General features: G+C 43.5%; 2 protein-coding genes across 3 annotated transcripts; both read right to left on the reverse strand.

The window, feature by feature from the left end:
- LOC109849562 lies at positions 8,838–10,865 on the reverse strand. Of its 2 annotated transcripts, XM_020419406.1 has the most exons (5): positions 10,549–10,865; positions 10,285–10,476; positions 9,955–10,200; positions 9,713–9,877; positions 8,838–9,626 (listed from the first exon to the last, which is right to left on the reverse strand). In XM_020419406.1, the coding sequence occupies exons 2-5, from the start codon at positions 10,466–10,468 to the stop codon at positions 8,884–8,886; spliced, it is 1,338 nt and encodes a 445-aa protein (XP_020274995.1). In that variant the 5' UTR covers positions 10,469–10,476; positions 10,549–10,865; the 3' UTR covers positions 8,838–8,883. The 2 variants fall into 2 exon arrangements, with proteins under 2 accessions (XP_020274995.1, XP_020274996.1); XM_020419407.1 differs by having other exon boundaries at positions 10,285–10,865.
- LOC109849561 (laccase-4-like) lies at positions 10,951–14,148 on the reverse strand. Its single transcript, XM_020419405.1, is given in 10 exon segments — positions 10,951–11,331; positions 11,502–11,951; positions 11,954–12,190; positions 12,193–12,334; positions 12,337–12,422; positions 12,581–12,712; positions 12,876–13,081; positions 13,083–13,118; positions 13,207–13,358; positions 13,943–14,148. Coding segments are annotated over 10 exon segments (1,668 nt in total). The 5' UTR covers positions 14,039–14,148; the 3' UTR covers positions 10,951–11,200.

Genomic DNA, 14,884 nt, shown 5'->3' on the forward strand with positions numbered 1-14,884 from the left:
CGTTCGACCCTTAAGGAACGGATACAAAGGCGTAAGGCGAAGGCTGCCCAAACTCGCGCTCTTCGTCAACAAGCGCAAGGAACCAAGAAAGAGACGGTGTCTGAAAAGTCACCGAAGAATCGTAAAGTCTGGATGCCAAAGACGCCGCAAGCATCTGTTCCGGGCCCATCTACTGCGTCGTCGGTGAAACCCTGGGTTAGCCCAGATTTGTCTAAGTTTAAAGTGACAATGGCAGATCGCCTCGGTCCTTCGGTTGACGATCGAGGCAAAGCCCCAGTTAAACAACCATCAGATGCTGCAAATAAACCCATAGTGGTTTCATATGCAGGGGGTCGTAAACACCCACCTGTCAGAACCTCACAAGTCCAGAACGAGAGAATACCAGTTCACTCTCGTTTAGGACCTATGAAAACTCCACTCCCGCAAGGGGGTGGATTCAAAAATTCAACTTTGGATCGCTCAGAGGCGACGACCAGTCGTCCTATGTATGTTAACAAAGTTCAGAGGCAAAGGATAGGTTGCTCGAATCACAATAATGACGAGCTGTACTATCAGAAGAAGAATTTAAGAAAGAGGATTGTCCGAGAGAATGAGTCCCATTGCGCTTGCGAGAGACTCATCAAAGCAGTGCTGACAGAATGCGGATGCTCTAAGAATAATTCAACAAGAGTCTCCGTATTTCAAAGATTGTCCAATGAAGCGTCAAAACCCAAAATGAGACGTTTCAACAAGAAAAAATCTGTAATCCAACGAGATGAATTCCCTGAGGTCACTATCAACATGACCAACAAAGGAAAGAAACAGTTAGTTAACCCCGACCCTGATTTCTCTCCGGGAGGGAGAGTTGAGCAGGGTCTTTCTCAAAGGATGGCGCGATTACAAAGAAGAGCCAACCTACGACGAGATTACAAGAGAATGCACGAGGGGTTATCTTCGGACGAAGAATTATCAGACACTTGTTCTGCTGTCGCTTCTGACGACACCACATCCAGTGTTGGACAAGCCAGAGAATCATTTGCAATTACGCCAGATCAATTGGCTCACATGCTGCAGGAAGCGTTGGCTAAACAACGCGAAGAAATTAGAGCTGAGTTCAAAACCGAAATGGAGTTGACTATGCAGCAGATGCGGGATTTGCAGGTTCAGCAACACCAACCGGAATCAAGCCAAAGAGCAGAATCCAGTCGGCGTAATGAAGAGGATGAGACGATATTTGAAGATCCTCCTCCAGATAAAGACAACTCCGGAAGCGATCCGACCAAGTCAGCCACTCAACCTCCACAGATCTATTTGAAGAAAAGCGAGGAAGAGGACAAGAAGATGCACGATCTTGAGAGCAAAGTCAACGCTTTGATGACGGCTCAAGAAGTGAAGAAAACGGGCATCCCATACCCGTACCCGAGGGAGTGGGACCTGATTCCTTATCCCCAGAAATTTAATTTGATTAACTTTACTCCTTTTGATGGCAGGGGTTCACCAACTCAGCACTTGATCTATTTCAAGTCGCATCTCGGCGCAATATCTGGGAACGAAGCCCTGATGGTCCGGTCATTCGTAGGAACCCTTCGCGGGCCTGCCTTCGATTGGTACCGACGCCTTAAGCCTGGGAGTATCACTAGCTGGGCAGACATGGAAGAGTTATTCCTCACCAATTTCTTCGACGACGACACGGAAGTCTCGATCGGCACGTTGTTGGATGAGAAGCAGAAGGATGGGGAATCGGTTGATGTCTTTGTCAAACGATTCCGGGACAAAGCGGTGAACTGCAGAGATCCACTCACTGAGGAATTTATTCTGCAAACATGTCATAATAATCTGTCCTTGGATGTATTAGAAGTGGTGGGGGTTGTTCCCTCTAAAACTTGGAAAGAGATGAAAGTAAGAGGTGAACAAGCTGAACGCTTCCTCAAGAGAAAGAATTTGGAGCGAGGTTTGCCACCAGCTAATAATCAGAATCAAAATCAAAAGCAGAACTTTAACCCTCGAGGCAGAGGAAGAGGGTCTGTAGCCGCTGTGGACGCACATCAGACGTCACAACAGCCACCGCAACAACCGCAACAATCATCCTTCCAGTTGGCGCCAAACCAGAATCAACAGCCTTCGAAGCAGTTTAAGAATTCTGAGCCCAGATTCCCAAAGGAATACTCTTTCAAAGATGATGAAGTTCCGGTCATCTTCAAATACTTGTTAGAGAACAACAAGATCAAGCTTCCACCGGTCACAAACCAAGAAGAAGCAACGAAGATCAATGACCCAAAGTATTGTGCATATCACAGAAGGGTCCACCATCCCACTAAGGCGTGTTATGTCTTAAAAGACAAAATACAAACCTTAATTGATGTTGGTATTGTGACGCCGAAGCCAAAGGAGAAGAAGGTAGGCGCAAACGCGGTCTCTATTAGCTTCGGATCGGTTCCTTTGTCCTGGTTTCAAGCCGAGCCAGTATCAAAGGTCAAGATGCAAACCATCAACGATGACCCTCATGGACAGCGCCAGAAGGGGCTCGTATCTCACACAGCCCCCAACGGCGAAATCCTTTGGGTTCATCCGGATTTGCTTGAAGATGAACAGTGGACGACACCCACATCAAAGAAGAAGTCAAAAGGCAAGGGAAAGGAGAAGTCCTGCTATGGAGCCTCGGCGATTCCCGAGAAGAACGATGAGGATATAGCAGCTTTATCACTTTCTGATGGAGAACAGGAAGTTTTTGCTACAAGAAGTGGAAACGAGTACCATTATAGGTATCCGGAAACCTCAGATCCAAATGCCAAAACTCTTACGGAGCTGGGGGTAGCCATAACTCCACCAGTAGCAGCTGAAAAACCTCAGAAAGTTGTTAAGCAAAAAGAAAAAGAACCTCAACACAGAGAGGTTCAAATTCCGAAGCAGTCTCGTTTTAGTCGACCGATTGGACGAGACAAACCGGAAAGCTCAAACGCTCCATACCGTTTCGACGTCAAGGTTCAGTTAGCTAATATCCCAGCAAGAATTACGCTATATGAGTTGTTGCGCCTCTCGAAAGAAACCAGAGAAGCTTTACAAGAAGCTTTGGCTGATTCCGAGGTATTCCTCACTCAGATCAAGCCAATTCCTGAAAAGCCAGAGTCATCAGTGCAGCACTGCAATCTGGCAGCCACCAAGTTTCCTTGCATCGCTTTTACAAAAGAAGATATGCAAGTCAGAAATTCGAAGCATGATAGACCGTTATATTTTACTGGATATATCGGTTCGAGCATGGTTAACCGGATCCAAGTCGATCCGGGTTCCGCTGTTAGTATCATGCCACTTCGGTTGATGTACCACCTTGGAATTCCCGCCAGCAAGTTAGCCTCCACAGGAACGGTTATTTATGGTTTCAACACAAGCGGGTCACGACCGTTGGGAAAAATCCGGGTGAAGTGTCAACTCGGAGATCTGAAGTCTGAAGTCACTTGCTATGTGATCGATGCAGAGACTTCCGATAACTTACTGTTGGGTCGTCCATGGATCCACGGTAATCTTATAGTTCCTTCCACCCTCCATCAGTGTTTGAAGTATGTCGACACTAATGAGGAGGTCAAGACGGTGGTCGCGGATAAGCAACCATTCAAGGGGTTAGAGAATTACTTTACTGACTCCCTTCTTTATGGTGCTGAGTCCGATACTGAACCATCGGCCCATGGCACGGACAGCGGAGAAGAAGCTGATACCGAAGCCGGGCTCGATTATAGTGAAGGTCTTGTACTAAATGACATTGAACCTCTTGTAATCGATCTTGACGGTGATGAATCGTCGGACGAAAGTTGTAACTGGCAGCTTGCCGATGAAATAATAAATCATGATTTAGAGTACTCGCATTGTCTTGATGATGTAATGCAGAAATTGTACGACGACTCTAGTCTACATATGCCACTTCGTTCGTCTTGTACGGCGACGAAACACCTCCAAAGCTCATCTGGAACAAATATGATCCTACCCGCAAAGGCAGGGGGTGAAAAAGAGATAATCTTTGGAAAAGGGGAATCATCCCCCACTCCAGATCATTTCTTAGATAGTAATTCGGATGAAGAAAAACCCGGGCGACACTTCTCTCGGTATAGTTCTCAAGCGAATGATTATATGATGAGTCGATGCTATGACCTTTCGCTTGGTGAAGGCCTTTATTTTGGTCAAGATATTAGGGTTCCACCCCGTTCTACCTATGTACCAAAAGGAAAACCAGATAATTACTACAGTCGTGATAGAGGTCTGGGTTATGCTTCATCCGAGGACGATTATGGCCAACAGATTATTAACCAATTAATAGACAGGAGTGGATATTCATCCGATACTTCAAATTGGGATTCTGACGTGAGCATTGGTGAAAGATTCAAATCCCTAATGTCGAACATGGCGACGGTTGACCCTTCCACAACAGAAGAAGACGATCAGTTACCTGTTTGGGAAGATCCATGGATGCATTACATGAATATCCAATACGGTGATCGATTTGAGCAAAGAGAACCTCCTACCGAGGATAAAGTGGTTCAAGTTAATATGGGTGACGAAAATAATCCGAAGCCTATATTTATCAGCGGTGATCTCCCGCCAGACGAAAAAGAGGAATTAATTGCCCTCGTTAAAGAGTATATCGACGTTTTCGCATGGAACTACGAAGATATGCCAGGACTCGACCCAAATGTAGCAATGCATACCCTTAACATAAAATCGGATGCTAAACCTGTCAAGCAACAACAAAGACGGTTTCGTCCGCAAATTATGGAGGCAATAGAAGCTGAAGTTAAGAAGCTAATTGACTCGGGTTTTGTCAGAGAGGAACAACATCCTGAATGGTTGGCCAATATCGTTCCAGTCCTCAAAAAGAACGGAAAAATCAGAATCTGTATTGACTTCAGAGATCTGAATACAGCATGCCCCAAGGATGATTTTCCCCTACCGATTACGGACGTCATTATCGACAACACATGCGGGTTTGAAAGAATGTCGTTCATGGATGGATTTTCTGGGTATAATCAAATCAAGATGCATCCGGATGATGAAAAGCATACAGCTTTCAGAACACCTCTTGGCGTCTTTTGTTATACCGTTATGCCTTTCGGTTTGAAGAACGCCGGTGCTACGTATCAACGGGCGATGACGAAGATCTTTCAAGAACACCTTAGGAAGACAGTCGAATGCTACGTGATCCCGATAAGGTGAAAGCGATAAACGAACTGCAGCCTCCGAGAAATCTTAAAGAACTCAGAGGATTGCAAGGTCGATTGGCATATATCCGTCGGTTTATATCGAACTTGTCCGGAAAATGTCAACCGTTTTCCAAACTCGCAAAGAAAGGCGTGTCGTTCATTTGGGATGAAGCATGTCAGAAGGCATTCGAAGATATTAAGAAATATCTGGCGAATCCACCTATTCTCGTTGCACCAAAATCAGGCAAACCGTTTTTGATTTATGTCAAAGCGACGAGCCATTCATTAAGTGCGTTACTTGCACAAGACGACAATAACGGTCACGAACAAGCGGTATATTATCTAAGTCGTACACTGGTAGGAGCTGAATCTCGCTATCCAATGATCGAGAAAGAATGTCTCGCCTTGGTATTCGCAATCCAGAAAATGTGACATTATTTAGTTGGACAGACGATCTACGTCATTTCCAACATAAATCTCGTCCGAGTATTCATGACCCAACCGGCTTCCATGGATTGGTGTTTGGCCAGATGGGCTTTACTCTTATCGCAATATGACTTGTACTTCAAGCAGCAGAAATCTATTAAAGGACGAGCTATTTGTGATCTTCTGGCAGAAAACCCTACAAAGGATGTAGTCGAATTGTACGACGACCTGCCAGATGAAACTCACGAAGTTAATACCACCTCACATCAACAGGTGTGGCAATTGTACTTCGATGGGGCTTCCCGATCAACTAACGTGGCAAGTGCACCCGGATGTTCTAAAATCTCCTCAGGAGTGGGGGTCGTTTTAGTTTCCCCGGAAAAGCACGTCTTGCCTAGAGCATATTCACTGACTGAACCATGCTCTAATAATGTAGCCGAATACAATGCGTTAATAATCGGACTTAATTTCGCCAAAGAGCTAGGGGTCGAATACCTTGAGGCTTTTGGAGATTCTCAACTGGTGGTTAATCAAATACGAGGAGAGTATGAAGTCAGAAATCGAGACCTGATTCCATACCACCAGGTGGCCATCGAAATGGCAAGCTCGTTTGAAGAATTTTTCATCGAGTACGTTCCGCGTCTCCAAAATGCATACGCGGACGCATTGGCAGCATTGTCAGTATCCTTGGCTCAACCTCCCGAAACAGAACAATTGATTACAGTGAGGACTCATCAGCTTATTGTTCCAATCTACGATTCGAATGCTAAAGAAGTATACTCAACTGGAGTTGAACCCGAAGTTCGAGATTGGCGTTTCCCCATTATCGACTACGTCCTACATGGTATATTGCCTGAAAATGTAAGAGAAAGGGAATCGATTCGGCGAAGAGCGCCGAGATTTTACTACAATGCCACAGCGCAAACGTTGTATCGATGATCGTATGATGGTCTTTTACTCCGCCGTCTATCCGGCAAAGAAGCAGAACAAGCGCTCAAAGAGGCGCATGATGGGATATGCGGTGCACATCAGCCCGGTCCTAAACTCTGTGATCGACTTAGGAGAATCGGGTATTATTGGCCAACTATGGTAAAAGACGCGGTTGAGTACGCACGGCAATGTGAAGTGTGTCAATTACATGCAAATTATATGCACATTCCGCCTGAGTATTTACACCCATCGGCGACATCATGGCCATTCGAAACTTGGGGAATGGATATAGTAGGTCCTATTTTCCCGCCTTCGGTTAAAGGGGACCGTTTTATTTTGGCAATCACCGATTATTTCTCGAAATGGGTAGAAGCAGTTCCACTTAGAGAAGTAAAGACGGCAGATGTTATCAAATTTATCAAACACCACATCATATATCGGTATGGTGTGCCAAGGCGAATAGTGCACGACATTATCAAATTTATCAAACACCACATCATATATCGGTATGGTGTGCCAAGGCGAATAGTGCACGACAACGGTCCTCAGTTCGTGAGCAACGCATTCATCAAGTTCTGCGGTAAATTCGGGATTTGCTTATAATCCTACAGCCAACGGATTGGCCGAAGCTTTTAACAAGACTATCATCAAAATTCTGGCAAAATTGGTGAAAACCAATAAACGAGATTGGGACGACAAACTCGGCGAAGCTCTGTGGGCTTATCGTACCACCGTCCGTACGCCAACCGGAACCACCCCGTATGCCTTAACATATGGGTGTGAAGCCGTCCTTCCATTGGAAATACAGATTCCTTCCCTCCGTATCGCTCTCGTAACGGGAATGACGACGGAAGAACATCATCAGAAACGTCTCGAGGAATTAGAGATGTTGGATGAGAAACGCTTGGAAGCTCAACAACAAATCGAGTTTTATCAAGCTAGAATTTCTCGGGCTTTCGATAAAAAGGTCCGACGATGAAGCTTTAAAGAAGGAGATTTAGTCCTTGCTGTTCGAAGACCTATGATTCTTACTTCCAAGAAGAAAGGCAAATTTGAACCTAAATGGGAAGGACCGTTCATGATAGAAACAGTCTACTCAAACGGTGCATATCGCCTGATTACTTAGGATGGCAACAAATTGATGATGCCAATAAATGGGAAGTTCCTGAAAAAGTATTATCCGTAATACGTTCAGGATAACCTATGTAAAACGGGAAATTCCTAGAAAATCCTATATAGGATATTTCAGGATAACCCGATATCAGTTGATTATTCTAAATGAAAACTGATTATGTGAATAGTCTGTTCTTAATTGTTATAAAAATAATTAAGATCCTCTTACTACTTTTAAGAACCTCTTACTACCTTTGTTGAGATGAGATTTAATGACAATTAATCTTTCCTCACAAAACCCTGGAATGTGATCATGGAAGATGAGATTCAACAATTCGTAACCTCACACCATGAAACCCGCGCCGGTCGGATTGATCAATGGTTATCAGTCTGTATCGGTCGATAGATTACTTCATGTTTGAAATCAAAATTTCCCACCGAGTAGTTTGTGCAAATCAACGAATTCATTGTTATTTGTACCCTACTCCAATTCCTCAATTGGTCAAACCTTTAAATAGTTAAGACCACAACCAAAATCCCCTCTCGATTCATTCCATGAACGAGAGGTCCACAAATTGAGCGATCAAACCTTCCTAGTGATCAAACCTTCATACAGTTAGGATCATATCAAAACCCCCAATTGGTCAAACCTTACTACAGTTAGGACCACAGACAAAATCTCCTTTCGATTCATTTTTTTGCGAACGAAAGGTTCACCTTTGAATTGAGTAATCAAACCTTATGACAGTTAGGGTTATTCAAACCAATCCAGATTCTCTAAGAAAAGATTCCACTTCGAGTTTCTTTTGTACCGGGAGATAGAATATAAAATTCTTCCTCTCCAATTTTGGGTTTATCTCTACCAACAAACAAGAGACCAGGAGATAGAATATAAAATTCTTCCTCTCCGATTTTGGGTTTATCTCTACCAACAAACAAGAGAACAGGAGATAGAATATAAAATTCTTCCTCTCCAATTTCGGGTTTATCTCTACCAACAAACAAGAGACTAGGAGATAGAATATAAAATTCTTCCTCTCCGATTCCGGGTTTATCTCTACCAACAAACAAGAGACCAGGAGATAAAATATAAAATTCTTCCTCTCCTATTATGGTTATTTATTCTAAACAAGAATGAGTAATCGTAATAAAACCTCAATGAGCAAAAAGATTCAATATAATGAGCAAAAAAGTTCACTATGTTGACCAAGAATTTTCAAACAAAGTTACAAAAATGTATGTTCTCCAATTACAAAAGTTTATACTGACTAATATGATTTTCAAGTTTTGACAGCTCTAACGCATAAGCTTGTTCAAGCTCAGCTGTCAGTTTAACTTTGAAGGCTTCTTCATTAACGTTCTGAAGTTCAGCAACCTCTTGTTCTTTCTCAGCAAGTCTCTTATCCTGAATATTCAGTCGCTGATACAGGTTTTCTTCAATTTGAGTTGTCTTCGTCAACTCAGATTCTAAAACTTCACGAGCATCCTTGGCTTTTGCAAGTTGTTTCTCTAGACGGTCCATTTCAGCTCGATTCGACTCTAAATCCCGTTGTAGATCGATTTTAACCTGTAGTCTCTTGGCGATATGCACCCTGAGTTGATGACTGTGGGCTTTTAGTTTTTGAAGTTCAGAGTTAGCAGATTGCTGAGAATCACGCCACGCACGCAACTTGAAGTCCATATGAGAAGCGATGTAGGAGGGTACACCTTTAGTGCGAAGATCCTCCAGAAGTTCAACGTGTTGCCTCAGCTCGATTAAATATGCACCAATTGAATCGGCTAAGTCGTTGTATCCTTCATCTCGGATACCCGACATATAACGATCAAACGGTTTCTTAAAATTCTCAAAATATGAACCTTTTAAGAGAATACGATCGACCATAAAATTCCAAAAAGAGACGAAACCATGAAGATCAGAGCAAATGGCGATTTTTTCCGGATCCTCGTCAGACAATAACTCTTGAATGCGGGCTGATAATGAGGTAGAAGAAGCTGCAACAAGGGTAAATAAGTCAGTACAAGATATATGTGTGCGTGCATAACAGCAATCTGAAGCATGTCAAGTTTAACAGAAGAACCTTCAGTATGACCCGGCGTGTCCACTGGGGGTAGTTTGGTCTCCTGAATAGTCAAAGCTGGCTCAGGAATAGTAACTTTTAATGCACCAACTATGTCAGAAGATTCTTTAATTTCAACCTCAGAAGATTCTGGGTGCAAACTAAGAGGCTCTTTAGGAGGAGATTCTACAAACAAAAGAGTTACAATGAGCATGGTGGAATGTTGATCGGGAATTCAAAAACAAATGATGAATAAAACTCACCAGCCCTGGGCACAACATCGGTTGACGTACCAACGTCTTCAGTTGGTCTCGCTTTTGTTGCGACCGGGCTAATCTGGGGAGTGACGGTGACTTCTATCGTCATGGGGTCTATGGGAGTAGAAGGTTGAGATTCAGGAATAGATGATTGGAGATTAACTTCAGTTCCTACCCACGGCACGAGGTCACGACCCTCCGGGTGTTCAGATGTTCCAACGATTATAGTAGTACCAGTTCCAGCAACTGGTCCTATAATTCGAACGTTTATATGATTAGTCAAGTCAAAATATATACGTATATATATATGTGGAGTTCACAGAACCAAAGTCTTACTCTCAGAAGGACCGGCTTCCGTTGAACCAATTCCAACATCTGAGCCGATAGTTGCATCAGAGGCTTTCTCTAACAAAGAATCAAGGATTTGCTGATGGTCGTCCTCTGAGATATTAAAGTCGAAATCATGAAAATCATCGACTTTGGTGGCATGGGTGGCTTCTCCTTCAGTAGGTTCATGCATCGTGGCATCTACGGAAGGTGTTAAGCCATAAATAACATGTAAATTTAGACGAATCTACCCAAGACAAAGATCGATTTTACCTTCATTGGTCGGGGCGGATTCGAGAGCTCCACTACTTGTACCTGCTTCTTTTAATTTGACTAAAAGAAGAGAAAGTGATTCGTCGAAACTTATAGAGAAGTTTTAGGAGCAAGCAAGTGTTTTTGTTTTCCATCAGATCGAGAGCTTGCGTCTAATTAGTAATTGGTAGTTAGCACGTCAGAACTGGTGACGGGTCGATGGTTGGGCCAATTCTTGCCATGTAGGCCCACTCGAAGCACCCGCGCTCATGGCCATCAGATTGGGCCAGCACGGGCTTACGAAAAGTTATGGCCATGAGTCGTGATGAAGCCTTGGACTTTCTCACAGAAAAAGTAGAGAGGCTTTTCCCGTCTAACAATCATCACGTGGGAGTACGAAATTTAATCCAAAAACGATAAATATGCATTAATTCGATCTCCAGCGAACTCTCTGGATTTATCATTTCAAGGAAACCACAGTTTACACACGAAAAATAAAAAGGAAAAAAGGAACAAAAAAATAATAAAAATAAAAAGGAGGGTAAAAAGCAAACTTTTCCAACTCTGTTTTCTTAATTTGATCGGGAAACAATTGGCCTTGGCCCAGTGGATCCGCCATAAGACTCTTTGGGTCGCATTGAGGAAGGTTAAATGGGGGCCCTGAATATATAACTTAACAAGTAGGGAGATCGCTGGGAGGAGGCAAGAGAGACTCATTGGGCCCTTTTCCATTCTCCACCAAAAACGCCATCTTGAGCCCCCATGTTGTGTGCACCTCCAAGTGACAGTGCATGAACCATACCCCTGCGAGCAAACCAAGCCAATGTTACGTATTAACGACGCTTCATGCCCACTAAGCAAATTCATCAGTTAATTACCAGCCAAATTAATCAACAGATTAATTAACTATCTATTCAACTTAATTAACACGTATACTCGCGTGTACGTATATATATATGTACGCCACTAGTTACCTGGGTTATCCGCCCTGAATCTTATGGCAACCCATCCCCCAGAGGGAACCCCGATCGTGTTCCTCTCAACCGGATCAACGAGGTTGAACTTCTTCGGGTCCTTCTTCGGGTTGTAATTCCCTATCCCCTTCCCGACCGCGAAGAAATTGAATCCGTGGAGATGAATCGGGTGAGTCTCCGGCGCAATAATCCCCGTATCCTGAAGCACCAGCTGCACCGTCGAGTTGTACGCAAGCTTGTACAACCTCGTCCCGTTCATCGTCTGCATGTTCGTCGTCCCGTTCCCGCTGAAATCGAACATGACCGGAGGGTTCGCGGGGAAGTCGGTGGTGAAAACCCCGCCTACGTTGAAGTAATGCGCTTGAAGCAGGGCGGTCTTCGGCATCACGAAGGTCACATTGTTAATATCCGCCACCACTCGGCTTCCGTTGACACAGGTAGCGCAGGGCCGAGCCCTACTGTAAACATGAGATGGTGGTCGATCTTCAGCGGTACTTTCGCGGGGTATTGCTTCGAGTTGAGACTGCGGAGGGAGTCCACGAAGCTCATCGCGACCGGGGTGGCGTTACGTGGCGGGGGTTTGGTCATGGTGATGGCGGAGGTGGAGAGGGTGTTGGCGTAGTGCACGGTGGCGGTCGCGGTGTTGTTGTCGACGGCGATGACGAGCGTGTCCAAGAAAGGGGACGCCTGACTAGGTATCGTCCCGCCGCTTGTCGGCGTGTGAGAGAGGAGTTTGTGGTCTGGCCGGCGGGCGACTAGGATGGTGTCGGTCTTGAAGGCGTTTGGTGTAGAGCAGCGTCGACTCGGGACACGGTTAGTTGGTGGCCGGACGACTCTTGAAGAAGAGTTCTTCATTGAGAGCAGCGTTGATAATCCGGAGGAGGTAAGTCTTGCCGTTTTCTACTTGGAGCTTGTACCCATCTGCCGTGCACACCAACAAAATCAAAATGTTTCGTTAGTATATACGTCGCGATCCTGATCCATGATCTGCGCTAGCTAGCTAGCTCGGCCATGCATTTGATCGATGATTAATTAATTAAATAAATGATGAGTAAATATACATACACACACACACAAACCTTGAGAAGAGGCGCAAGTAGACAAGGGGCCAGGGTGGCCGTTGATGGTGTGAGCATCCGAAACATTAGGTGCTTGCCCAGACTTGAGAGCCTCATTGATCACTGCTTCCGTATCCGATTTCCACCATTCTCCTGCACACGTTACCATACATACATGTACATACATACACATATATACATACATACGGGTCCTCGTCAATATTAAGAAATTAAATAAATATATATATATATAGAAAGCTGGGAGAATTAATGTACATGTACATATTCGATCTGATCGTTCATATATATTAATTACCTAAGATGATAATCTGCTCCTGATGAGGAGCAGGGAAAGGATAGGGAACGTGGAGCTTGGGCTTGATGACAATGGCGCCGTGGACGGTGGACCTGAGCCAAAGAATGTGGGCGTGCCAAAAAAGGGTGCCCCTTTGGCCGGTGATGGTGAAGTTGTAGACGTAGCTGTTGCCCGGTCTGATGGGGCACTGCGTTATGTAGGCTGGCATCCGCCCAGCCTGTTCGAATTTGTCTAACTCCATGCCTAAATTCAATTCACACCATAAAGAAACATATATACACGTATTCTTAATTAATTTATTACTAAAAAAAACAATATTATTGTGACTTACCAGTGAATGCTAACATTGTATTTGACATGGTTGACGACCTTGACCAGCACATTGTCTCCTTCTCGCGCATACAACGTTGGGCCTGGGAACTTGCCATTCACCGTCACGATTGGTTTGCTAGAGCATAGTCTGGTGGCGTTCCTCATCACCACCTGCATTTTTTTATTACAAGATTAACGGAAGTTTATTTAGCAATTCAGACGTATACGTACACTCACATTATACCATGATATAATTTTACTTTATTCCCTTTAATTTCAAGGGGGCACGCAGGAGAGTTACGTATACATTAATCCTATGATATATATATGGTCGTCTAGTACTTTTACATTTGAATTAAGTCACAAGCAATATATCCACTTGATTAATGAGCGGTGCAATGAAAAAGTGGCTCGATCCATTGTGCAAGTATAGGCATGTAATTAGCTTCAGCGCAAAACGTACAACGCGCAGTCTGGAAATATATATATGGCCTTTCTTTGGATGGGCCAAAACATGGACTCACACGACAGTATTTAATTTTTTTTTTATTGCTAACATTCCTCTTTAAAATATCCAAAATTAATATAGTGAATTTTGAGGGCTATACTTTTATTTTGCAAGAAAATTAGAATTGTAAGCAACTAAATATATACTTGCAACATCGTATGTGCATATATTGAAGATGCGCATCCATGTAAGCAGAATATGTAACTGAAACAAGTAGTACAGCACATGACTATGAGTAGGCACTTACATTGAACTTGTAATGCCGGGTCATTCCATTGACAATCACCGGGAAGAAACAAAGCATCAGCAGTATTTTTGCGGCACGACTCGATGAGCACTCCATTCTTTCTCTCCTCTCTCGATCTTGCGTCTAATTCTTCTTCTCTGTTAACAACTGAGCAATGACGTACGAAGAAGAGATTGAGAGAGGGATTGAATGAAGGCAATGACTGGCTAAGGCATCCTTTAAAAAGAGAAATGGAGACATATGGGATTATAGATGCGGCGTCATTTTTGAGATTAGGTGGAAGGGAAGAGGGGGGGTTGGGCCTTTTGTGAGCCTTGATCAACAAGGATTTGGTAGAGATTTAACCACATACCACCCTCAAAGGATGACTTGCTTAGTTTCCACATAAAGTAGTCCTCCGTAAACAAATTAACTATTTTTCATTTTCTGCTTAATATATTTCCATATCACGTCTAGCTCTGGCACCGGCTATACTTCTTGTGGGTTCCCAGTCATCGCTCTCGTTTTTGGTTAAAAAAGATTGTTCGGTGGAGACAAAACACACACATTTCATTCATGCCACTCAATCATCTTATCCTCTAATTAATTCTTTCTTTCTTGCAGTTAATTCCCTATATTAGATAGAGTGATGGATTTTACCAATCAAACAGGTAATGAGAAAATTGATTCGACTACCTTCTTGATTTGTAAATCATTTCCTTGCTAACAATTTAACACGCACGAACTTTCTAACCAGTTTAGTAAATTTGACAAGCCCTCCATTAATTATGTGCCTTTGAATAAGTTTCAAGTCACCACTTGGCATTCCTTGTAAATATATTTTACTAGATAATTAATACTTTAGAGAAATCTATCTATATCGATCTATACTACATATAAAAGAGGATTGCCTCGTCATAACTTTTGAATTCCATTTTTGCGCTTTTAAGTTTGATAATTTGT

This window comes from Asparagus officinalis, chromosome 7, assembly GCF_001876935.1.
Source record: "Asparagus officinalis chromosome 7, Aspof.V1, whole genome shotgun sequence".
Classification (NCBI taxonomy): domain Eukaryota; kingdom Viridiplantae; phylum Streptophyta; class Magnoliopsida; order Asparagales; family Asparagaceae; genus Asparagus; species Asparagus officinalis.

What these genes read in the sequence shown, in the direction of transcription:
- LOC109849562 (XM_020419406.1), bottom strand. Translation starts at nt 10,468, where the DNA reads ATGCATGAACCTACTGAAGGAGAAGCCACCCATGCCACCAAAGTCGAT. An exon ending in GGAAGCCGGTCCTTCTGAGA is followed by an intron (nt 10,201 to 10,284) that starts GTAAGACTTTGG and finishes TTCGAATTATAG; the next exon opens with GACCAGTTGCTGGAACTGGT. An exon ending in CACGCCGGGTCATACTGAAG is followed by an intron (nt 9,627 to 9,712) that starts GTTCTTCTGTTA and finishes CCCTTGTTGCAG; the next exon opens with CTTCTTCTACCTCATTATCA.